Below are 25,700 nucleotides of genomic sequence, written 5' to 3' on the forward strand. Positions count from 1 at the left end.
GCATTCCTTTCTATCTGTCTTTAAGATTTGTTGTTCAATTGCTAAGTTGTGTCTGACCCTTTGCAATTCCTTGGTCTGCAGCACTCCAGGCTCCCCTGACCTTCACTATCTCCCAGAGTTTGCTCAAATTCATGTCCATTGAGTCAGTGATGCTATTGAACCATTTCATCCTCTGCCGCCCCTTCTCCTTTTCCCTTCAGTCTTTCCCAGCATCAGAGTCTTTTTCAATGAGTTGGCTGTTTGTATCACATGGCCAAATATTTTTAAGATATTTCATTTTAAACTTGCAGTACAAAAAAATAAATAAACTTACAGTACATGTTTGTGGTGTAGAAAGAAAACAAAATTCCTGTTTGATACTATGCCATTATTGTGTATTACATACAAACTTATACATGCTACTGAGTTCAGAGTGTTAATAATTAGATGAATGGTGTTTTAAGTGCTTCATATTATGCAGACATTCTTGGTGGATTAAGAGCCTTTTTGTAATATTTGGGGAAAATGGTTGGGGTTTTTAGATGAATTGGGAAAACTATTTTTCCCATCTAAAGTAATGGGATATAGACTCATCTGAAAGTTAGGCATTCAACATGTTTTATGGGCAAATTAGATTACAGTCAGAGGGATGCCTGCTTCCCAGGTGGCTCAGTGGGAAAGAATCCACCTGCAATGCAGGAGATGCTGGTTCAGTCCCTGATTGGGAAGATCCCCTAGAGAAGGACATGGCAAACCACTCTAATATTCTTGCCTGGGAAATCCCATGGATAGGGGACCCCGGCAGGCTACAGTCCATGGGGTTGCAAAAGAGTCAGACACGACATAGCAACTAAACAACAACCACAAAGAGGGATGCCTACATTAAGTTTGGCCATTATGATCTTTGGAATATGCAGGTAGAGCAGTGCTTTCAAATGTGGCTGTACATCAGATTCACCTTTTTAAAATAGACTGATTCCACAGATCCTGTCTGCAAAGATTCTGACATAGTTTTACTGAGGTGAGGCCAAGGTATCAGTATATATTAAAAATCCTCCAGGTCTTTTAAATGTATACATGGTTAAAAGTCACTCAAGTAAGGATATCCAGTGGTGGTTTAGTTACTAAGTCGTTTTTGACTCTTGCCACCCCATGGACTGTAGCCCGCAAGGCTCCTCTGTCCATAGGATTTTCCAGGCAGGAATGTTGGAGTAGGTTGCCATTTCCTTCTCCAGGGAATCTTTAAAACCCAGGGATCAAACCCGGGTCTCCTGCACTGCAGGCAGATTATTTATCTATTGAGCTATCAGGGAAACCCCCTTGAGGATATCCAGTAGGTAGTTGTAAATGTTGTCCTGACCCAGGAAGTAGGTCTGGGTTGGAAGAAAAGATTGGCTGATGATTATCAAGTAGATAATACAATAAAAGCCCACATTATGTATAAGTGGAGCATAAGACTCAGCTTTGTAAAATGCAGTCCATTTTGGAAGGATGATCAGATTACCGACCCAGTTGAGACTGCAGCTAGCCATTAGGGAACTCTAAAGTGCAACTCAGATCCATTTATGTCTCCATGAAAAGATGTTCAACATCGCTGTCACCCAGGAAATGGTAATCAAAACCACAATGAGATACCACCTCGAGCCTGTCAGAATGGCTATTATCAAAAAGATAGTAACAGGTGTTGATAAGGTTGTGAAGAAAAGGGAATCCTCTTGCACTGTTGGTAGGAATGTAAATTGGCACAGCCACTACAGAAAACAGTTTGGAGTTTCCTCAAAAATGAAACAGAACTACCATACAATCCAGCAATTCCACTTCTGGGTATTTGAATGGAGAAAATAAGACACTAATTTTAAAAGATACATACACCTCTGTGTTTATGACAGCATTATTTGCAATATCCAGGATATGAAAGCAACCTAAGTGTCCATTGATAAGTGAATGGGTAAGTGTGATACATTTACATACATACATACAGTAGAGTATCAGCCATAAAACAGAATGAAGTCTTGCCATTTGTGACAACATGGATGGACCTAGAGGGTGTTATGCTAAGTGAGATGTCAGACAGAGGAAGACAAATACTGTATTATTTCACTTACATGTGGAACTTTAACAAACCAAGTGAATAAACAAACATAAAGACAGATTCATAGATAAAGGAAACAAAACTGGTAGTTGTCAGAGGGCAGGGGATTGGTGGATAAATAAAATAGGTGAGGGAGATTAAGAGGTACAAACTTCCAATTATAAATGAGTTATAGAATGTGCAGCATAGAGAATATAGTCAATAATATCGTAGTAACTTGGTATGTTGACAGACTTATCATGGTGATGATTTTGTAATAATATTATTGAGTCACTGTGTTGTACACTTGAAACTAATATAATATTGTAAGTCAGTTATACCTCAATTGTAAAAACTATTGTTTTAAGACAAAACCAAAAAAATAATGCCACCCCTGCCCCCCCCCCCCCCAATTTATTTATATCTTGACTGTGGTTTGGTGCCACATAGTGGCAGTTACTGCTCAAGCCTGAATATGAATAGGGCTGGTTCTCTGAGTTGGAATTGCCTGACATTTTCCTGCCTTGTCTTGCCCTCATCATGTCTCCTCCACAACCATTTCCCAAGATAAAAACTTCATTTTGCCCTATTTTGAGAATGTGGGTTGGGCAGAGGGCAAGATGCAATCTCAAGTACTTAATGTCTAAGATGTATATTACAGATTACCTTAGTGATTTTACTGTTTGTGGGTGGTTTTACTGTGTTTAGAACCACTATTTGAGGGTGGTTTTACCATGTTTAGAACCGTGAAAAAGATGGAGTTACCCTCGGAAGGTGTAAAATGAGAACAGAGTAGGCTATGCATATGTTTACACACATAAGCACATTTTAGAGACTGAGTTCACACCAGTACCTCCAATTCCAGTTCATCCCAGAGAGCTCTCTCTTTTCTTCTCACATTCCATATTTGCATTTTCCTTCTTCCATAGTCAGAGCTCTCCCTTCCAACAGCATTTATACATTTATTCATTATTCAGTCTTTTATTGTGTCTAAAATAGTTTCCAAGTTGTTTTGCCTCTCAAAATGTTAGTTGCTCAGTGGGATCTCTTTGGGACCCCATGGACTGTAGCTTGCCAGGCTCCTCTGTCCATGGAATTTTCTAGACAAGAATACTGGAGTGAGTAGCCATCCCTTTATCCAGAAGATCTTCCCAACCCAGGGATCAAACCCTGGTCTCCCACATTGCAGGCAGATTCTTTATTGTCTGAGGCACCAAGGAAGCCTGGTTTGCCCATAGTACTACAACAAACAAGCCTACCAAGAAGAGTTAAATATTTGTTTGTAGTTTTCCCTATTCCAGGGTAGTCCAAGATAGACTATTAGATACTGTGTATATAAGTTACTTTAGCTTCTTTTCCCTCACCCTGGCCCCCATACCTCTTTTAAGTGGTTAAAAGTGTTCATTTAAATTACAATTAGGTTAATTTGTTCCAGTTTGCTTCCCCCCACCCCCACCCCCCTGCAGTGTTAGATTCCCTGTGGCACCCCCCCAACGACATACAAACAGTGTCTAGATATTGTGATATTAAATAATTATTGGTAATTTTGTTATTTGTAAAAAGCACCCATCTTTTATACAGTCAGAAATAACTTATGGATGAGATGGAATGTACATGGAGTTGTTTCAGAGGGGGCAAACATGCGGTGAATAACTGAAACTGTATTGGCCATGAATTGATAGTTGAAGCTAGATGATTGGTTTATTGCACTGTTTCTCTATACTTATGTGTATGTTTGAAATTTTCTATAATGAAAAGTTCTAAAAATATGTACACTGCCTATATTATTCTCAAACTGTTTCATGAGAAAAGATTTGCTTTGCATTTAATTGTTTTTAGTGAATAATAATAATAATAATAATAGCTTTTGATTGGTTGCAAGAAGTCAAGTGAAGTTAATATGAAATATGTGTCCAGACTATATCCCATACACTTTTTAGAAAATGTTTCTTTTTTATCCTTATAAAACCCTTAGGGTAAGCTACATACATTATGCTAATAATTGCACTTATTATTTTTATTATTATTTTTGGCTGTACCAAGTGGCTTGTGGGATCTTAGTTCCCAGACCAGGGATTGACCCCAGGGCCTCTGCAGTAAAAGTGTAGAGTCCTAACTACTAGACCACCAGGGAATTCCCTACATTTATTATTTCCATTATTAATATAGTATCACTAATGATATCTAGATTATCTAGTTATAAGTAACAACAGTTTCATCAGTGCTTTTTTTGGCTGCTTTATGTGGCATGTAAGATCGTAGTTCTCCAACCAAGGATCGAACCCACGCCCCCTGCAGTATCAGTGCCTAGTCGTAACCACTGGATTGCCTGGAAAGTCCTCATCAAAGCTTGTAGCTGGGCAGTAACTATCTCCATCCTTATTTTTCACATCTCTTGAAATTAAACAAAAAGCGGTATTCAAGTGTGGGGTATGACTCAGGGTGCAGACCACCTTTTGAGCCAAGTTGAAACCATAGTCAGAGACTCTTTTCTTATGCTGTGCCTTACAACAGGATAGAAAGGGATGTGACAGTTATTTATTTTTGCTACTTAGTGGTTTCCCTCCCCCTTCATTCCCTGTCCATCTCCTAGAAGGTATGGAATGATTATGCCTTCATAACTGAAAATTGGTTTTTTTTTCCGGTGCCATTCTTTTCTCAGGGGAAAAGCCATATGTTTGTACAGTCCCTGGGTGTGACAAAAGGTTTACAGAATATTCCAGTTTGTACAAACATCATGTTGTTCACACTCACTCCAAACCATACAACTGTAATCACTGTGGGAAGACATACAAGCAGATCTCCACGCTGGCCATGCACAAACGAACAGCGCACAATGACACCGAGCCCATCGAGGAGGAGCAGGAAGCCTTCTTTGAGCCTCCCCCAGGTAAGGGTTTTTCCCAGTATTCTTATGTCTGTGTTTGAAATCAACAGCAATGAGCATAATGTATGATTGAAAGCATTGTCTCTAACCATAAAGTTTCATTCAAATAGTTGCACAAAAATACCATTTACAACTGCAATAATTGCTATCAAAATAAGGTACTTAATGCTCTGGGATGTATGTATAAGAGGGGAAATTAACCTAGTCTTGAAGGTCAGAGACAACTCCCCTGAAGAAGTGATTTTTGGAGAGATCATGGGTTCACTCGGTGTACAGGCAGGGATGTGCAAGGTTTGGGGGGTGGGGTGGTAAACAGGGACCAGAGGCAGAATGTTCCAGATGGAGGGACCAGCACATGTAAAAAGCCCTGAGGTTGGAGAGAGCCAAGTAAATTGGAGAGACTGAAAGAAGCCTGGCCAGCATGGCATTTCTGCCTGGGAGGGTGCTGTGAGATGAGGCTGCACGGCAGGGCAGGGGCAGCTAGACTATTTGGGCGTATTAGAATGTTGGTCTTAATCAAGAGTGGTGAAGCATTCCCAAATAACTAACTCTTAGTTGATTCATGTCTATTCAGTAGTGTCGTGGGAGACAAAAACATATCATTTCAGTAAGGATAAACTCTTGAGAAAAATATCTTAGAGAATTAGATTCTATGATTTCAGTTAAATAACACAGCATAGTTAAATAGGTGAAATAGGTTTTTCTGAAACAGAACAAAACATATATATTGTCCTGTTTCATTGAGTAGTTCCTAAATGATGTAAGTTTTAAAATTAAAACATTCTTACCCAATCTTACAACTAATACTAAAGGATTGAAAAACATATAGGTGGGGGAAAAAATGGTTAGAGAATAAGGAAAAGAACAGATCATTCACTATCTACTCAGATAATTCCCTGTAATTCTAATTTATCTTTTCAGATATTAGTCGTGTGATAGTAAGAAAATACGGAGAAGGAAATGGCAACCCACTCCAGTATTCTTGCCTAGAGAATCTCTTGGACAGAGGAGCCTGGTAGGCTGCTGTCCATAGGGTCGCACAGAGTCGGACACAACTGAAGTGACTTAGCATGCATGCATGCATTGGAGAAGGAAATGGCAACCCACTCCAGTAGTCTTGCCTAGGGAATCCCGTGGACAGAGGAGCCTGGTAGGCTGCTGTCCATGGGGTCACACAGAGTCAGACACAACTGAAGTGACTTAGCATGCATGCATGCATTGGAGAAGGAAATGGCAACCCACTCCCATAGTCTTGCCTGGAGAATCCCAGGGACAGAGGAGCCTGGTGGGCTGCTGTCTGTGGGGTTGCACAGAGTCTGATACGACTGAAGCGACATAGCAGTAGTAGCAGCATCAGTAAGAAAATAACATTTCCTTCACTCTTTTTAAAATATTTTGTCCATATCACAAGGTTTGCAGGATCTTAGTTCCCTGACCAGGGGTTGAACCCAGGCTCCATCAGTGAAACCAAGTGCTAGCTACTGGACCATCAGGAACTTCCCAACAATTCCTTTACTCTTGAATGCTATGCTATTTTCTAGCCAAAGCACTGTAAGTGTGATTGGTTAGATGTTAACAATTGCTGCTACATCCTTGCAATTATAAAATAGACTTTAATGATGTCAAACAGGTTTAAGACTGTTCCCTTTTTAATCTTCCTCAGTCTTCCTTAAATGTTAACATTTCATATTGTCAGAATTTCTTGTGTTCTAGAAGATAACCAATGATACACATTTTATTAAAAAAAAATTAAGATTGTTTTTCCAAGAAAAAGAATGGGTTTGTGTTCCTTTTCTCCCATATTATCCCCTACGTTTTGAACCCCGTTGGAGTAATGGTATAATAATAAGTATAATAAATGGCCGTGCGTGCATGCTAAGTCATATCAGTTGTGTCTGATTCTTTGCGACCCTATGGACTGTAGCCTGCAGGAGTCCTCTGTCCATGGGATTCTCCAGGCAAGAATATTGGAGTGGGTTGCCATGCCCTTCTGCAGGCGATTGTCCTGACCCAAGGATCAAACCTGCATCTCTTATGTCTCCTGCATTGGCAGGCGGGTTCTTTACCACTGGCGCCACCTCAGAAGCTCATCTGCCTGTGTCTTGTGTGTGTACTCAGTCGTGTCTGACTCTTTGAGACCCTTTGGACTGTAGACCACTAGGCTCCTCTGTCCATGGGATTTTGCAGGCAAGAATACTGGAGTGAGTTGCCATTTCCTCCTGCAGGGAATCTTCCCAACCCAGGGATGAAACCCACATCTCCTGCATTGGCAGGTGGATTCTTTACCACTGAACCACCTTGGAAGCCATGGAACAGAACAAAAAGAAATGAAATAATGAGTGTCATAGGAATTACACCATGATGACCATAGCTGTATGAAGGCAGGCATCAATCATAACTTTGAGAAGTGCTCTTAAATTAGCATGTAAAGTCCTTTGAAATAAAAAAAAATTACCCTTTTTCTGGCCTCATGAGATGTGGAAAGCAATAGAAGAGAGGGATAAGGAATCTTACTGGTTGCCAAGTATGGCAGAAATGGACAGTTGAAATTGCTGTTTACTTGCTGATTTTTTGTGAAATAAAAAAGTGGGTGGGAGTTCCTCTTCAGTCACTTATGAAATTATTAACCTTACCCCAGATAATACTGTCTTTACACAGTGATGTCATTGTGTACTGATGACTTGTAATCAGTCACTCTTGTTAAAGAGTAAGTAACTTAGTATATTGTATTTACACAGCATTCTGGTTTTGGGGTTAATATTTATGAAGATTGTCTTACCATTTTTAACAGCTTCTTAAGTGACTGCAAGAACTTAGTGCATATTTGCCATGTTAGAAGGGTTACTTGCTAGTTAGTCTCCCTGTGCAGTTCCCCCACTCCTCACCCCAACACACATGCACAGTGTTGTATAATTATGCCAACTAAGGGAGTAAGCAAGGTCTCTCAAAATTAGAACAGTTATTCTTTATGTGGGAAAGTTTAGTTCCGTCTGCTTGGATTTGGTTTGGCTTTGCAAAAGAGCAGGCGGAGAGATCGACAGGAGGTGTTAGAAATCATTTTCATGATTTAGAATTCAGTACATATGCCCTTTCATTTTTGTCAGTTTCTCCATAATAATTAAAATATTCTCTCTGTTTTCTAAACAGCTTGGTCGGTTGATCAAATAAATGATTCATTTGTTTTAAACAGGTCAAGGTGAAGATGTTCTTAAAGGGTCCCAGATCACATATGTTACAGGTGTAGAAGGGGATGACGTTGTATCTACACAAGTAGCCACAGTAACCCAGTCTGGGTTGAGTCAACAGGTTACACTTATATCCCAGGACGGGACTCAGCATGTAAGTACCCACCAAAAGCCAGACACATTAAATAATAATTCTGTGAGCCTGGGCTTGAAAGGTAGGTTGGGTCCCAGTTGAGGAAAGCCTTGAATTGGGGCACAAAGTTTAGAGTTTAGCTTGTGAGCAGTGCTAGATCTCCTGAAGAAAGAGACTTTTTTTTGCTGAAAGAGACTACATGCAAGGAGGTCTGTAAAGGAGAAGGTTTGTCACTCTGTAGAATTCAGGTGGTGTTATGGGTATCTTTCAAAGGTAAGGTGATAAGGGTCAGAAACACAGTGAAAAGTAACGGGTCCACATGAAACTTGGAAGGGATAGATTGGGTGGCTAATTAGATCCAGGAGATAAGATTGAGAAATCAGAGGTTTGGCTGAGGTGATGAGGACATCATTAAAAGATCTGAGCAAGTCAGTGATGGGTAAACCTGTAAAATTTCCAGGGTGTGACTTTCTCCCTACTTGGAATCATGGGAGTTCACTTAACTAGCTTCAGAATTAATAGGAAGCTGTCTTGATTTCCCTAGGAAAAGCGATATAAGAGTTGTTGTTCAACAGTCAAACTTGTCATTGTTTTCTTGATGCCACTATCCTAAAATAATTCAGACTTGATTTCATTTTTAAGCCCTCATTAAGGTTGTCTTAATACCTGTGGAAATTGATGCATGAGGTTCTTTATCCTCCAATACTGCCTCTTCCTTGGAGAACTTTCTTTTTACCCATCTCTTTCAGAACTTTACCTCCCATGATTAATCTGCCCTTTGAATCGATAACTCTTAATGTTATCGATAGCCAGTGTTAGCTAGAAGCAGAATGTATTCAGGATAGAAACATACAGAGCAGTTGGACCATCCCATTCATCCCTTTCCTCCTCACTTTTGACATCACTAATTCTACACAGTACTCTTTGTCCACTAATTGGCATATAAGATTAAACAAATTTACTAAGTTTTATTCTGGACAGATAGGGCGTCACTGGGGATTTGAGCAGGGAGCATAATGAAATTTGTTCGTTTTTTAGCAAGGTGACAAGGTAGAGGATGATTAGGGAAGGGTTAGATATCTAGAAAGAAGTTGTATTACTGCCAAAAATTAGATTAGAGAAAAATAGAAATCTAAATTGGCAGTAGAGATGCAGAGGAGGAAAACATATTTAATAAATACTCAGTTTTTCTGATGATCTCTTTCTCAAAGAGTTTATTCCATTGTAAAATGCTTATCTGCTCCCAGAGTAGACTTACACAAGACTTGCATGTGTGCATGCTCAGTCGTGTCTGACTCTTTGCAACCCCATGGACTGCAGCCTGCCAGGCTTCTCTGTCCATGGAATTTTCCAGGCAAGAATACTGGAATGGGTTGCCGTTTCCTCCTCCCCAGGATCTTCCTGACCCAGGAATCGAACCTGCATCTCCTGCATTGGCAGGGGGATTCTTTACCACCACGCCACCTGGGAAGCCATAGGAGGCTTAAGCCCAGTCCTTAATAAAATTGACCAGAGAAAGCAAGAAACATTGCTTGATTTTAAAATGCATTGTGTTGCAGGTCAACATATCTCAAGCTGACATGCAGGCCATTGGCAACACCATTACAATGGTAACACAGGACGGAACGCCCATCACAGTACCTGCTCATGATGCAGTCATTTCCTCAGCAGGAACACATTCTGTTGCTATGGTTACTGCGGAGGGTACAGAAGGGCAGCAGGTAATTGCTTTTTTCTTTTATCTCAATCAGTGCACATGTCAATATCAAAATTGTTAGTCATAGATGTATGGTGTGATTTTGTGCATGCTAAGTCACTTCCGTTTGTGTGTGCCTCTTTGCAGTGCTATTGACTGTAACCCACCATGCTCCTTTGTCCATGGGATTCTCCAGGCAAGAATGTCCCCCAGGGCTCAAACCCATGTCTCTCACGTCTTCCACATTGGCAGACAGTTCTTTACCACTCGCGTTCCCTGGGAAGTCCAGTGGTTAAGCACATAAACCTCAGATTGAATTTCAGTTTTAAAGCTTCTTAGCAACACAGCCCTCTGAGTCTCAGGTTTTTTTCATGTGTAAAATAGGATTGACTTTTGCATATACCTGTAATAGCCCCTGGGGTCACAAGAGTTAGATACAACTGAGCTACTGAGCGCGCACACACACACAGTCATCTTCCCCCACCCTTTATATGGTAGTAAACACTATACTGTTTTTCACCTCCTTGTTTGTTTTTTTTAATCTTAATAATACATCTAGGACATCTTTCTCTTTCTTTATATAGAGAATTTTCCTATTCCTTCTTTGTTTTTTTTTGTAATTCTGGTGGCGCCACATGGTTTGTAGGATCTTAGTTCCCAAGCAGGGAATGAACCTGGGCGCGAGAAGTGAAAGTGAAGAGTCCTAACCACTGGATTGCCAGGGAATTCTCTCTCATTCTTTTTCTAAACTATATCATATTCCACTGTATGGACATGCCATAATTTATTTAAAGTCTTTTGCTGTTTCAGACAACACATAATCTTGTGCACATGGGATTTTCTATGTGTGTGAATATATCTGCTACTAGATAAATCCCTAGAGTGAAACTGCTGGCCAAAAAGACATACACATTTGTAATTGTGATAAACATTGCTAAACTTCCTTTCAAGGGTTGTACACATCTACATTCCTATCTGTAGCCTTTGAGAGTGCCTCCTCCCCTTTTGATGGTCAGCACAGTGGTAACAAATCTTATGTATCTCTTTGTAGTTTTATTTTTCATTTATCTTAAATGATTTTGGTCAGTACATTTAAAAACTGTTCTTATGGGGTCTTCCCTGGTGGTCCAGTGGCTAGTACTCTGTGCTCCCAACAAAGAGGGACCCTGGTTGGGGAATTAGATCTCACATGCTACAACTTAAAGATTGGGAATGCCATAACTGAAAAAAATATATATATATCATGCATGCTGCAGTTAAGACCGAGCACAGCCAAATAAATCAATAAATAATGTTGAAGACATTACAACAACACACACACACAAAAACTGTTGCTGTGCTATGCTGAAGACAATGCTAAGTTTCACTGCAGCTACTGTACCCTGTTCAATGAAAGGGTCTGTCAAAATTCACAGCTATTATTCTTCCTAAATTCATTTATAGATTCAGTACTATCACAATCAAAATTTTAGAAGGCATTTTTGAAGGTATACATAACCCAATTCCAGTATTTATATGAAAATGCAAAGGACCTAAAAAGAACATGCAAAGTCCTGAAAAAAAGAACAAAGTTGAAAATCTTCTGCACCGTGAAATACAGGAATCAGAATCATAAAGCTTCTAGAAGAAAAGTGAATGTTTTTGTCACCTTAGGATAAAAATTTCATAGACAGGATAGAAAATGCACTAACAATAAAATTTTTTCTTTTTGGATAAATTGGACTTCTTCAAAATTACTTCTGCTTACCAAAAACAATAATAGACAGAGTGCCTGATGAACTATGGACAGAGGCTTGTGACACTGTACAGGAGACAGGAATCAAGACCATCCCCAAGAAAAAGAAATGCAAAAAAGCAAAATGATGGTCTGAGGATGCCTTACAAATCACTCTGAAAGAAGAGAAGTGAAAAGCAAAGGAGAAAAGGAAAGATATACCCATTTGAATGCGGAGTTCCAAAGAATAGCAAGGAGAGATAAGAAAGCCTTCCTCAGCGATCAGTGCAAAGAAATAGAGGAAAACAATAGAATGGGAAAGACTAGAGAGCTCTTCAAAAAAATTAGAGATACCTAGGGAACATTTCAGGCAAAGATGGGCTCAATAAAGAACAGAAATGGTATGGACCTAACAGAAGCAGAAGATATTAAGAAGAGGTGGCAAGAATACACAGAAGAACTGTACATAGAAGAACTGTACAAAAAAGATCTTCATGACCCAGATAATCACAATGGTGTGATCACTCACACTCACCTAGAGTCAGACATCCTGGAGTGTGACATCAAGTGGGCCTTAGGAAGCATCACTACTATGAACAAAGCTAGTGGAGGTGATGGAGTTCCAGTTGAGCTATTTCAAATCCTAAAAGATGATGCTGTGAAAGTGCTGCACTCAATATGCCAGCAAATTTGGAAAACTCAGCAGTGGCCACAGGACTGGAAAAGGTCAGTTTTCATTCCAGTCCCTAAGAAAGGCAATGCCAAAGAATGTTCAAACTACCACACAATGTACTCATCTCACACACTAGTAAAGTAATGCTCAAAATTCTCCAAGCCAGCCTTCAGTAAAGTAATGCTCAAAATTCTCCAAGCCAGCCTTCAGCAGTATGTGAACCATGAACTTTCAGATGTTCAAGCTGGTTTTAGAAAAGGCAGAGGAACCAGAGATCAAATTGCCAACATCTGCTGGATCATCAAAAAAGCAAGAGAGTTTCAAAAAAACATCTGTTTCTGCTTTATTGACTATGTCAAAGCATTTAACTGTGTGGATCACAATAAACTGTGGAAAATTCTGAAAGAGATAGGAATACCAAACCACCTGACCTGCCTCTTGAGAAACCTGTATGCAGGTCAGGAAGCAACAGTTAGAACTAGACATGGAACAAGACTGGCTCCAAATAGGAAAAGGAGTACGTCAAGGCTGTATATTGTCACTCTGCTTATTTAACTTATATGCAGAGGACATCATGAGAAATGCTGGGCTGGAGGAAGCACAAGCTGGAATCAAGATTGCCAGGAGAAATATCAAGAACCTCAGATATGCAGATGACACCACGCTTATGGCAGAAAGTGAAGAAGAACTTAAGAGCCTCTTGATGAAAGTGAAAGAGGAGAGTGAAAAAGCTGGTTTAAAGCTCAACATTCAGAAGACTAAGATCATGGCATCTGGTCCCATCACTTCATGGGAAATAGATGGGGAAACAGTGGAAACAGTGACAGACTTTATTTCTGGGGGCTCTAAAATCACTGCAGATGTGATTGCAGCCATGAAATTAAAAGATGCTTACTCCTTGGAAGGAAAATTGTGACCAACCAAGACAGCATATTAAAAAGCAGAAACTTTACTTTGTCCATAAAGGTTCGTCTAATCAAGGCTATGGTTTTTCCATTAGTCATGTATGGATGTGAGAGTTGGACTATAAAGAAAGCTGAGCACCAAAGAATTGATGCTTTTGAACTGTGGTGTTGGAGAAGACTCTTGAGAGTCCCTTGGACTACAACAAGATCCAACCAGTCCATCCTAAAGGAGATCAGTCCTGAGTGTTCATTGGAAGGACTGATGTTGAAGCTGAAACTCCAATACTTTGGCCACCTGATGTGAAGAATTGACTCATTTGAAAAGACCCTGATGCTAGGAAAGATTGAGGGCAGGAGGAGAAGGGGATGACAGAGGATGAGATGTTTGGATGGCATCACTCAGTGGACATGGGTTTGGGTAGACTCCAGCAATTAGTGATGGACAGGGAGTCCTGGCATGCTGCTGTTCATGGGGTCGCAAAGAGTCAGACACGACTGAGCGATTGAACTGAACTGAACCAAAGACACTATATAGGAAAAGATTAGGTAAGCCCTAAACTGGAAAAAAAATGTTCATACTTTATCTGACAGTGGACTCATATTGTGAATAATATGAACAATTCATTAAAAATGAGCAAAATAAATAAAAATTATAAATGAGCAAATCATTTGCTTGCTTATTTGATCAGATCCCTCACAAAAGAAGATACATCAAAGGCAGTAACATGAAAAAGTACTCAATATCTTTAGTCATCAAATAAATGTGAGTTGAAATCACAGAGATACCATTTCAGACACAGGGAAGTGGCTAAAATAAAAAAGACTAATGGAAACAAACACTGGCAAAGATGAAGCAACTAGGACATTAACACTCTAGTGAGAGTGTAAAATAATGCAACCAGGAGGGGGGATCGGGATGGGGAATACATGTAAATCCATGGCTAATTCATGTCAATGTATGGCAAAAACCACTACAGTATTGTAAAGTAATTAGCCTCGAACTAATAAAAATAAATGGAAAAAAAAAATAATACAACCAGGTTGGAGCACTCTTTGGCAGTTTCTTATAAAGTCAAACATACCTCTGCTCTGACTCAACAGTTCCATCTAGAATACATACCATATGATTCCACTTAAATGAATGAAATCCAGGAACACACAAGACAAATCCATGATGATTGAAATCAGAAAGTGCTGCTTGGGCTCAGGCAGGAAATTGATGGAATGGAATATGAAGAAACTGTTCAACATCTTGTTTTAAGTGGCTGTTTCACGGTTGTATCTGTTAAAACTGAACATAACACTGAAGATTCATGCGTTTTTGTTGTTTGCTACTTATTCCTTATGCCAAAACAAATAAAAAATGTAACCGCTAGGCCGTGTTTTGCAATGATCCCACCTAATCGCTTTGCAGTCATGTTCATGGCTCTAGGATTCCTGGATGGGTTTATAGCCCAGCTTGAGTAAATATACCTGCTATGAGTGGTTGCAGGTCTAGAAAGATAGTGACCCTCAATTAAACATTCTTATGTAGCTTATCTGCAGCCTGTGGGCCAGAAAATTTCCCAAGAGAGAAGGCTTTGAGGGCTAGAATGAAGCCAGGCAGCTTCCAGCAACTCGGGATATCACAACAGGGGGTTTCACCGGAGGACCCGCTGCTGCCATGGCTCCTGCTGTAACCACGCGTAGGCCACTGGGCACGGTCGGCTGTCCACTGGGCGGTGTGCACACCCCACCCCCACCGCCGCGAATTATCTGTAACACTTAAATAACTATTTCTTTTCGTACATGGGAAGAAAGTAGTCAGTCCTTCCCTAAGTCTGTGTGTGTGTGTAACTAAGGTAATTGTATTTCTCAGACTTATTTTTCCAGGTGCCTCTGGAAGCCTGGTTAGCAGGTATAGACTGAAGAGTCAGTGCTTTCTATCTATTTTATTTTAGTTAATTTCAGATTACAGAAGTAGTCTACATTCTCAGTGGAATAAGAGAGTCTAGAAATAAATCCTCACATATATATCAATTATATTTTGACAATCAGAATTTGACCATTCAGTGGGAAAGGCCTTTTCAGCAAATGCTGAGAAACCTGAATATATTCCCATACAAAAAAAAAAAAAAAAATGAACTTGGACCCTTACCTTATACCATATATATAAAAATTAGTTCAAATGGATATAAGAGTGAAAACTATGAAACTCTTAGAATAAAACAGGCAAAAGTATTCATGATCTTATTTCTTATGTATGACACCAGAAACACAGGCAGTGAAAGAAAAAAATAAATTGGATTAGATTATTGCTTACATATGACACCAAAATTATAGGAGATGAAAGAAAAAAATAAATTGAACTTCTTAAAAATTAAAAACACTTGATAGTTCCCTGGTAGCCTAGTGGTTAGGATTCCAGACCTTCACTGCCATGGCTTGGGTTCAGTCTCCGGTCAGGGAACTGAGAATCCTGGAAGCTGTGAGGCACAGCCAAAAAAAAAACAAAAAAATTTAAAATCACTTGTGCATCAAAAACCACTACCAAGAAAGTGAAAAAACGGTCTATAGAATGAGAGAAAATACTTGCAAGTCACATATCTGCTAAGGAAGTAATATCTAGAATATATTTAAAAATAATAAAAATAATATTACAAAGGGAAAAATAGACTATATAAAGAATCCCTATAACTCATCAAGAAAAAAAACAAGCAACCCAATTTAAAAATGAGCAAGGAACTTGAATAGACATTTCTCCAAGAAGATTTACAGATGGTTATTTAGCACATGGAAAGGTATCCAGCATCATTCGTCATTCAGTTCAGTTCAGTCACTCAGTCGTGTCTGACTCTTTGCCACCCCATGAATCGCAGCATGCCAGGCCTCCCTGTCCATCACCAACTCCCGGAGTTTACTCAAACTCATGTCCATCGAGTCGGTGATGCCATCCAGCCATCTCATCCTCTGTCGTCCCCTTCTCCTCCTGCCCCCAGTCCCTCCCAGCATCAGGGTCTTTTCCAGTGAGTCAGCTCTTCGCATGAGGTGGCCAAAGTATTGGAGTTTCAGCTTCAGCATCAGTCCTTCCAATGAACACCCAGGACTGATCTCCTTTAGGATGGACTGGTTGGATCTCCTTGCAGTCCAAGGGACTCTCAAGAGTCTTCTCCAACACCACAGTTCAAAAGCATCAATTTTTTGGCACTTAGCTTTCTTCACAGTCCAGCTCTCACATCCATACATTCGTCATTAGGATAATACAAATCAAAATCACAGTGAGACCCCACTTCACCCCCATTAGGATGACTTTTATCCAAAAACAGAAAATAACAAATTTGGGGACAGTATAAAGAAATTGGAACTCTTGTGCATTGCTCATGGGATGTAGCTCCTGTGGAAATCAACATGGCAGTTCTTAAAAAGTTGAGCAAAGATAGATTTACATAGGATCCAGTAATTCCACTTAAAGGTATGTTACCAAAAGAATTTGAAAATAAAGACTCAAACTAAAAATCAGCTATAATCCCTTGAAGTTAAAATAACTAGTCTCAACATTTAGGACTATTTATCTTGTTTTCTGTGTATATGCATGTATGAACAAAGTTAGGATTATAATACAATTTTGTATGTTTGTCATCCACTTCACACTATATCCTGAGCACTTTCTCATATCAATTAAATGTTCTTTTAAAAGGATTTTTAATATTTATAAAATAATCCATCAAGTGGATATACTATAGGGCTTCCCCGGTAGCTCAGGGGTAAAGAATCTGCCTGCAATGCAGGATATACCATCATGTATTCACGCATTCCGCACACACAGATTGTTCTGCAAGGCTCTGATTATTTTCATGGGAAACAAATTCTAGGCATGGAATTATTAGATTAATGGTATGAACTATTTTAACTTTCTTCTAAAAAGAATATTGCCAAATTCCTTTCTGGAGATTTTTAATAATTATGCCATGGATCTAAAAGTATTCTTATTTCACTGTACTCTTGTAGCATTGAGGATTTTGTTTTTTACATTTGCATTATTCACAAGCAAGAGATAAGTTATATTTTTACTTTAAGTTTTCTATTAGTGAGGTTGAACATGTTTTTCATATTAGCCTGCAATTGTTTTTTCTTCATTGAAGTAAGATTGATATACAGTGAAATGCATAGATTTTTTTCCCCCCACATCATGTGGTTTGCAGGATCTTAGTTCCCCAACCAAGGATCACACCTGGGCTCCTGGCAATTTAAGCACAGAATCCTAATCACCAGACCACCACCTGCACAGATCTTAAGTTTACAGTTTAGTGAGTTGTTAATACACACCCATCCCATGCCAAACAAGACCTAGAACTTTTCTATCACCCTAGAAAGTTCTCTTAGGACGCCGTCCAGTCAATCTCCACCTAGTTGTTCTGATTGTATTATCTTGTCTATTCTTGAATTTTGCATGGTGAAGCCAGAGTATGAACTCTCTTGTTTTGTGTTTTTTTCCTTAACATTTTGGAGATTTATCCATGTTATTGTTTATTACATGAGTTCCTTCATTTTTCTTGCTAAGCAGTATTCTGTGGTTAGGAGTGTATCACAATTTGTTGATAGATTCCCCCCTTGATGAACAAATATTTGGGATGCTTCCAGTTTTTTTTTTCTATTATGAATTAAGATGGTAAAAATTCTGGTACAAGTTTATTTGTAGACACATATTCTCATTCTCTGATTAATAACCTGTTAGTGGAATTGCTGAGTCATAGGGTAGAGTTATATTTAACTTTATATGAAAGTGTCAAGCAGTTCTTTTAAAGTGGTTTGACCCCACTCACACTCCCACTCACAATAGTTCTATTTGTTTCATATCATCAACATTTTGAGTTGTTGCTATTTAAAAGTTTAGCCATTCTAGTGGATGTGAAATGGTATATCATTGTGGTTTTAATTTGCACGTAGGTTGTTTAATTTCTTGAAAGAGACAATGTTAGTTGCTCAGTCATGTTTGACTCTGCGACGCTAGACTGTAGCCTGCCGGGCTTCTCTGTCCATGGATTCTCCAGGCAAGGATACTGGAGTGGGTAGCCATTTCCTTCTCCAGGGGATCTTCCTGACCCCGGGATTGAACCTAGGTCTCCCACATTGTGGGCAGATTCTTTACCATCTGAGCCACCTGGGAAGCCCTGGTAATTTCTTAATATCTGGTACTTTTCTAGATACCTGTTTTTCTTGATTTTTAATTTAAGTCTGTTATGGTCAGAGAACCTATTCTGTAAGATACTATTATTTTGAAATTTGAGACTTGTTTTCCCTTTGTCTTTCATTGATTTCCTATTGTATTTCATATGTATTTGAAAAGGATGTGTGTTCTGCACTTGTTGTGTATAGCATGTTACACTTAAAGGTGGTTGATAGTGTTCAGATATTCTATAACCTTATTAATCTTTTATATATTTGTTCTATCAGTTACTAAGAAAAAGTAATTGATATCTCCAATTATGATTGTAGATTTCTCTCCCTTTTAGTTGTTTCTTTTTTTACTTCCAGGTTGAAATGCTGTTATTAGGTGTGTACATATTTCATTTTAATTCCTCAAATGACTTCATAATTATACCCTTCTCTGTTACTTTTTTGAGGTTGCCCCAAGGATTAAAATGTGCATCCTTAAGTTATTGTGGTCTACTTAGACTGAAGATTGTTACTTTACATAAAACCTTGAAACAGTATGTTTTCATTTATGTCCCTACTCTTTGTGCTGCTGTGATTACAGATATTAAAACCCCTGCAGTGCAATATTATTTTTTAGCATAAGCAGTTAATCTTTTAAGTAAGTTACAAGATGATGGGAAAGATAATAATTTATACTTATCTGCTGGTTTATAATTTCCATTGCCTCATGCCTTTCTGTAGATTTGAGTGTCCATATGACATCCGTTTGGCCTGAAGGATATATTTTGTTTTTTAAATTAATTAATTCATTTTGGCTGTGTCGGGTCTTAGTTGTGGCACACAGGATCTTTCCATGTGGTGCATGGACCCTTTGGTTGTGGTGCAGGCTCCAGAGTGATCAGGCTTCAGTAGTTGTAGCATGTGGGCTCAGTAACTGCGGCACATGGGCTTAGTTGCTCTGCAACATGTGGGATCTTAGTTCCCCAACCAGAGACCAGACCTGTGTCCCCTGCTTTGCAAGGCAGAACCTTTATCTCTGGGCCACCAGGAAAGTCCCCTGAAGGATATGCTTTAGCATTATTTGTTCTGCAGATCTACAGTGACAAAGTCTCTGGTTTTGCTTATTTGAAAACATGTATGTCACCTTTCTGTTTGAAACATATTTCTGTCTTGAAGGATATTTTTGCTAGATATAGAATTGGTGGGGTTTTTTTTTTCTTTCAGCACTTTAAATTGTCTCTGTCCTTCATTGTTTCTGATGAGAAATCAGCCATCTTCATATGATTGTTCCCCTGTATATGATACACCAGTTTTTTCCTCTGGCTATTTTCTACTAATTATATTTGCTTTTTAGCAATGTAATTATGGTGTGGTCTTCTTTGTATTTATCTGGTAGGTTTTGTATATGTAATTATAAGACAACATATATAATATTATGAAACATTATATAGTAATGTTTTTTGTAGGGGAGGGTGTTAGTGTTTTTATCAAATTTAGGAAAAGTTAGGCTGTTATTTCATCAAAAGTTTTTATTCTGCATCATTGTTTCTGTTTTATTTTTGGGTCTCTAAAGTATATGTATATTAACTTGGTGTTTTCCCACAAGTTTCTGGGGATGCATTCTTTTTTTCTTAGTTCTTCAGATAGATAATTCTTATTGCTCTGTCTTTTCTTTTGACATCACCATCTTTACCCATCTTTTATTAGGCCCATTTAGATAATTTTAGATATTGTCATTTTTGACTGTAGAATTTACTTTTTTATAGTTTTCATTTATTTACTGAGATTTCCCCTTGTGTGAATTCCATAAGCTTTTTAACATATTTATAGTAACTATCTTAAAGTCCTTGTTTGCTAATCAAAACATATTGGTCATCTCAAGGTCTGTTTCTGTTAACTTCATATTCTCTTGACTCTGGGTTACATTTTCCTCTTCTCATGTGTTGTAATTTTTTATTGTATTCTGGATGTTGTGGATGATACATTATGGGGATTTTTAATTTGGTTATCTTCCTCTGAAGAATATTAATTTTATCAAGTAGTTAAGTTACATGTGGAGGCTGGGGTTTGTACTTTATTAAGGTAGGTTTGTTTTGGTTTTGCCATTTGGTCTCAGGGTGAATCTTTAGTCCTGGGAAATAGTCTTTACTCCTAAAGTATAGCTCTTAAGGTTTCAGTGGAAAGCCTGAGGTAATCTTCTAAACTTGGTGGGGTTGAAATTCTAAATTCTGTCTGCCCTGTGGTGAGTATCACTGAATCCTCTTCTCAGCTTTTTAGCCTTCTAGCTGCTGCTTTATTCCAGATTTATTGACACCTCCCCAACACATTTGCAGTTCTGAGTTCTTAAAGAATTGAGAGGAACTTATATACAGGTTTGTGGGGGGGGTCCCCCTCCCTCTGGTTTTCTCCTTTCTAGGATATCCCTTTCAATAAATAGCCATCCTGGCAGCCCTGGACTTAATTATCTGATACCATAAGTTGCCTTATGCCGTTCAGATTGGTGACTGCCCTCAAGTGGAAAAACTGTTGAAACCAATGTGACCCAGTGTGGTTCCCTTTTGAGAATCCCCTCCATTTTCTGCCTGCTTTTCACCATTCACCAATGCCTTCAGATGGTTGCTTTTTCATATTTTTTCTACACTTTATGATTGTTACCTGCAGGAAAGGTTAATCTAATATAAGCTACTCCCCTGTTGTTGGACTAAAATCTGTTGCTGGACTATGGACCAATACTGGGATTGATCCAAGCTAAATATCTATTAGCACTAAAATCTAGCATTCTTACTAGATTAATGGCCAAGTAAAATAGTAATTTCAGTTTTTAACCTATTCTTTCTCTAAGTTTGGCTGAACAGAATTCTTAACTATCATATGACGTGTAGTTGATGCTATTTTCTGTTATTATCTACATAGAAAAAGCTGCATTCGTAGTTTAAGAGCCACAAAAGCACTTTTAACCACTCTGACTAGGTACTTCAGGAACAGGTTGGAAAGATTCCGTGGGATCTAAAAGAGGAAGTGACTGTTACAAAATATGTTGCTGGGAATTAATCCCCCAGTGGTTAGGATTCCACGCTTCCACTACAGGAGTCATGGGTTCAGTCCTTGGTTGGAAAACTAAGACCCCTCATGCTGTGTAGTAATGTTCCTGGTACTTTGTTTTCCCAATTAATGGAAATCATTTTTTTTTTTTTTTTTGGCCATGCTGTGCAGCTTGCTGGGATCTTAGTTCAGTTCCCTGACCAGGGCTGGAACCCAGACCCATGGCAGTGAGAGTGAGTCCTAACCACTGGATCACCAGGGAATTCCCGGTGGAAATCTAATTTTATTTTTATTTATTTTTAATTTTAAAATATTTTTATTATTTAAAATTATTTTTATTTTTAATTTTTTTGTTTAATTTAAAAAATTTAATGGAAATCTAATTTTTTTAAAACCTTTTATTTTGTATTGGGGAATGGCTGATTAACAAACAGTGTTGTGATGGTTTCAGGTGAACAGCAAAGGGATTCAGCCATACCTATATATGTATCCATTCTCCCCTAAACTCCCCTCCCAGCTGGTCTGCCACATAACATTGAGCAGAGTTCTCTGTGTAATATAGTAGGTCCTTTTTGGTTAATGGAAATCTAATTTTTAGTGCAACAGATAAACAGGAGAAAATAATGTATCTACCACTGATCCAAACTCAGGAATAAATAAACATTTGAAAAAAATAAAATAAATAGACATTTGAGGTATAAATTAATCCACGTGTGTAACTTCCCAGGCAGCTGCTTAGGGATATTAGAATCTAGGCACAGTCACGTCTCTTCTGTTTAATGGAACCTGACAGCGAATCCACTTTCTCAGTGTCCTCTATCCTGTTTTGCTATCTGCTTGCTTCTTAACTTTAGATAAGTCCCTTCTTTCTGAGTATCAACTTGCTCAACAAAGAGGAGTCCATGGGAATTCCCTGGCAGTCCAGTAGTTAGGACTCTGCTCTCACTGTTGAGGTCCCAGGTTCACTCCCTCATAGGGGAACTAAAGTCCCACAGTCTGGGTGGTGTAGTCAAAACAAAAAAGAGAGGGAAAAAAGAGGAGTTCAGAATAGACAATATGTAAGGTCGTTTCCAGCTTTCAGCTTCTACAAGTCTATGGTCAGAAGGGAGGATTAGCTTTTGAATTTGAAGACAGTCCCTTGCATTAAATGGATTTTAACCTATTTAAATCATAGTTTTAATTCTTCTGTGTATTTTTTAAGGTTGCAATTGTGGCTCAGGACTTGGCAGCATTCCACACTGCATCATCAGAAATGGGGCACCAACAGCATAGCCATCACTTAGTAACCACAGAAACCAGACCTTTGACCTTAGTGGCAACATCCAACGGCACCCAGATTGCAGTCCAGGTGAGTGCAATGGCAGCTGTCCTCTGTTGACAGCAGTCTGTTCAGCCCTCAGCCTTGTCACTGTTCTCTGACGCATAACATTCACAGAGGCAGGGCGCAGAATAATACGCAGCACTTAGCTCCTTTAAGGAAATTGCTGTGTTTTGAAATAAACTCAAAGAGACTAAAACTTTGTTTGCTACTATCTTTGTGTAATCTAGGGGAATTTATAGCAAGAAGTATAAAGCTCCTGGTATATACATCCCTGTGTGTACCTGACCAGCCATCTTTACTGTCAGAATAAAAGTTTATTTAGGGGAAAAAAACAGTTAATTAGGCAGGATTCTATAAAGCATTTAAGAGTTATTCCTTGGAAATGAACCTCCTGTAAACATAGACTCCCAAGTTAGTCCTCAAAAAAGTTCCTGCACAACAGCTGTATTTTATGGTGGGGAATGTCAGACGACTACATTCTCTGGGAAGTCACTGCATGCAGAGAATCTAGAATGTGAGGTGTAGGTTACCTTTCCTTGGGAAGTTTGTTTTGTTTTGTTTTAACATATTTACTCAGAAAAGGGTTAGAACGCACTCTGGAAAATGCCAGCTGTTGGTTTTAATTTAGTTTATGGGCATAAAGCTAGAGGCTCATGAAGCGCTCTATCTCCAACAGAAAAGATAAACAGAACAGATAAGATAATCATTTTGTTCCTTGCATGTGTGAAGATTTATCAAAATCCCATATAAAGAAACTGCATTATTCTCCCCAGCAGGAATTTTTGTGTTTTGTGGGTGAGCATTAGTACTTTAACAAGCCCAGATGTTACAATTACAGAAAGAAATTTTACTTCTGGCATATTATATTTCTTTGGCATTATCTCGACTGTGGCTATGTGTATGTTCCTGTTTCAGCTTGGAGAACAGCCATCTCTGGAAGAAGCCATCAGAATAGCATCCAGGATCCAGCAAGGAGAAACGCCAGGGTTAGATGATTAATCCTCAGAACAATGGAGCAATAAAGCCAGAGAAGCCTTTCATCTTCAGGCAGCAGAGATCCATGAAGCCCGGGCCCAGGAAAATTAGAAATTTTCCATTCCTGAAACACTGTACACATTTTTATGCAAGAGTGGAGAACGTTTTATTCTTGACACTTTTGTGTATATAACCCTTGGAATAGATTTCCCAAACTGATGTATTGTGTACAAGGAACTATGAAATGAGGGCAATACAGTAATTTTTTATGTTACTCTTTTATCAGATTGCAAACTCCTAGAGTCTACGTGCAAGACCAGTGAAGTCTTATGGAGTCTTATGATGGATTTTTAACTTACTGTGAAAAAAAAAAAAAGGCTGTATTGAAAATGTCAAAGGTTCTATACGTCAAACAATCATAATTCCAAAAGCCATCATGGATAATAAAGGATGTAAAGCCTTCAGATATTTCCCTCAGCTAGTAGAGTGTCTGCAGTTTTTGTTCTACTGTATACTTGTCTATTTTTATTTGTATTAAATATCTCACGGTTTGAAGACTATTAATTACAGTTTTCCACCCCTGTTAAATACCAGCTCTGCAAGCTGAAGTGCTAATTATATTAGCATTACATTGGATTATGTATAAAATTACAAAGTTTGGTTATTTAAAATTAAAAAGTTAAATCCAGTACTTCAGTTTTGTTAAAGATGATTTCCTGAGTGTTCAGTTTTTTGTTACTGTTTCTTAAAAATAATGAACTATCAAAGCTTGACCACAGCCTGGAGCCCGGGATAATAGTGCTGTAATTGGAAATGGCTTTACTCTGAAAATTAGGTTAGTGGGTTGGTGTAAATTATTTATTTTTGCTTATGTACTTTTATTTTAAAGCTTATTTACCCTAAAGTTTATTATTAATTTTGAATACAGCAATTTTTAAAATGTTACCTTTATATTTGTTTCATTAAATTGGTATGGGGTGGGGGGAAAGAGTTGTAGAAAACACTAATGTAATAGGTTAAAATACAAAATATATATATAGAGAGAGTATATATTATGTATTATTATGTATCAAGCACAATAAGTACTTTTTCATACATATTCATCTGCTCATAACAGGATTTTGTGAGATATATGAGATTTAATACCTCTGTTTGTACATGAGAAAGCTGAAGGTTCAAAGAAGTTGTGTCTACCCAGGACTGTGGTGAGGCAAGGCAAAGACTTGAGAAGCCAGACTGACTCCCACATCCAGGGTGTTTTTTTCACCACACCAAAACTGCCTTCTCAGATGGTAACTTGTGGCAGAGATTATGTATATGAGCTTTGGTGATTTCTTTTTTTTTTAATTTTTGGTGGCATGCCAAATCCTGGTTCCCTAAACAGGGATCGAACCCATCCCCCTGCAGTAGAAGTGCAGAGCCCTAACCACTGGACCTTCAGGGAAGTCCCAAGCTTTGGTGGGGATTTATGATTGCCCAGTGACCTAATGAGCACCTGAAAAAAGCATCTTTAACGTTAGAGATTCAGTGTAGGGGCCACCAAGTTCCAAAAAAGGTAGGGGGAGGGTGTGTGAGGGTTGTCCTGTAAGGATCACTTCTCTGCTGTTTTCACCATGCTTTGTTGGCCAGAGAGCTGAAACAGGGCTGTTTTTCATTTCAAGCTTTACAGTAAAAAGGAAAAAATGTGCTGTTTTATTTAATATAAATGTTATCTTTGATCAGGTTCTTTGAAGTCTTGCTAAGAAGGGTCATGACTTAGTCATTTGAAATGGGAAACCCGGCAGGGTTGGGCAGGGGGGATTGGCTGCTTCCCTTCAAAGCTCTTCAAAGATGTATGTTAGAAAGGTCTTAGTCACCCACAGTCTCAGTCTCCATTCTTTGACAGAGACATTTAAATACACAACTCCCCGCTGAGGCTCAGAGAGGGGTCAGCATGGGGCAGGGGCGGGGTTAGGGGTGGGATAGATGAAGAACAGGATCTTG

General features: G+C 38.7%; 1 protein-coding gene across 4 annotated transcripts in view; it reads left to right on the plus strand.

Moving 5' to 3' along the window:
• The window catches only part of ZNF143 (zinc finger protein 143), a 63,350-nt gene extending 39,156 nt beyond the window's left edge, over positions 1-24,194 (plus strand). For all 4 annotated transcript variants that reach the window (XM_020874453.2, XM_020874454.2, XM_020874456.2 and 1 more), the window contains exons 12-16: positions 4,713-4,940; positions 8,128-8,276; positions 9,815-9,976; positions 22,623-22,769; positions 23,658-24,194. In XM_020874453.2, coding sequence (XP_020730112.2) covers positions 4,713-4,940; positions 8,128-8,276; positions 9,815-9,976; positions 22,623-22,769; positions 23,658-23,741 — 770 coding nt within the window. In that variant the 3' untranslated portion in view covers positions 23,742-24,194. The remainder of the gene's footprint in view (positions 1-4,712; positions 4,941-8,127; positions 8,277-9,814; positions 9,977-22,622; positions 22,770-23,657) is intronic.
• Positions 24,195-25,700: the final 1,506 nt, after the last annotated feature.

This window comes from Odocoileus virginianus, chromosome 10 (assembly GCF_023699985.2).
Source record: "Odocoileus virginianus isolate 20LAN1187 ecotype Illinois chromosome 10, Ovbor_1.2, whole genome shotgun sequence".
Classification (NCBI taxonomy): Eukaryota; Metazoa; Chordata; class Mammalia; order Artiodactyla; family Cervidae; genus Odocoileus; species Odocoileus virginianus.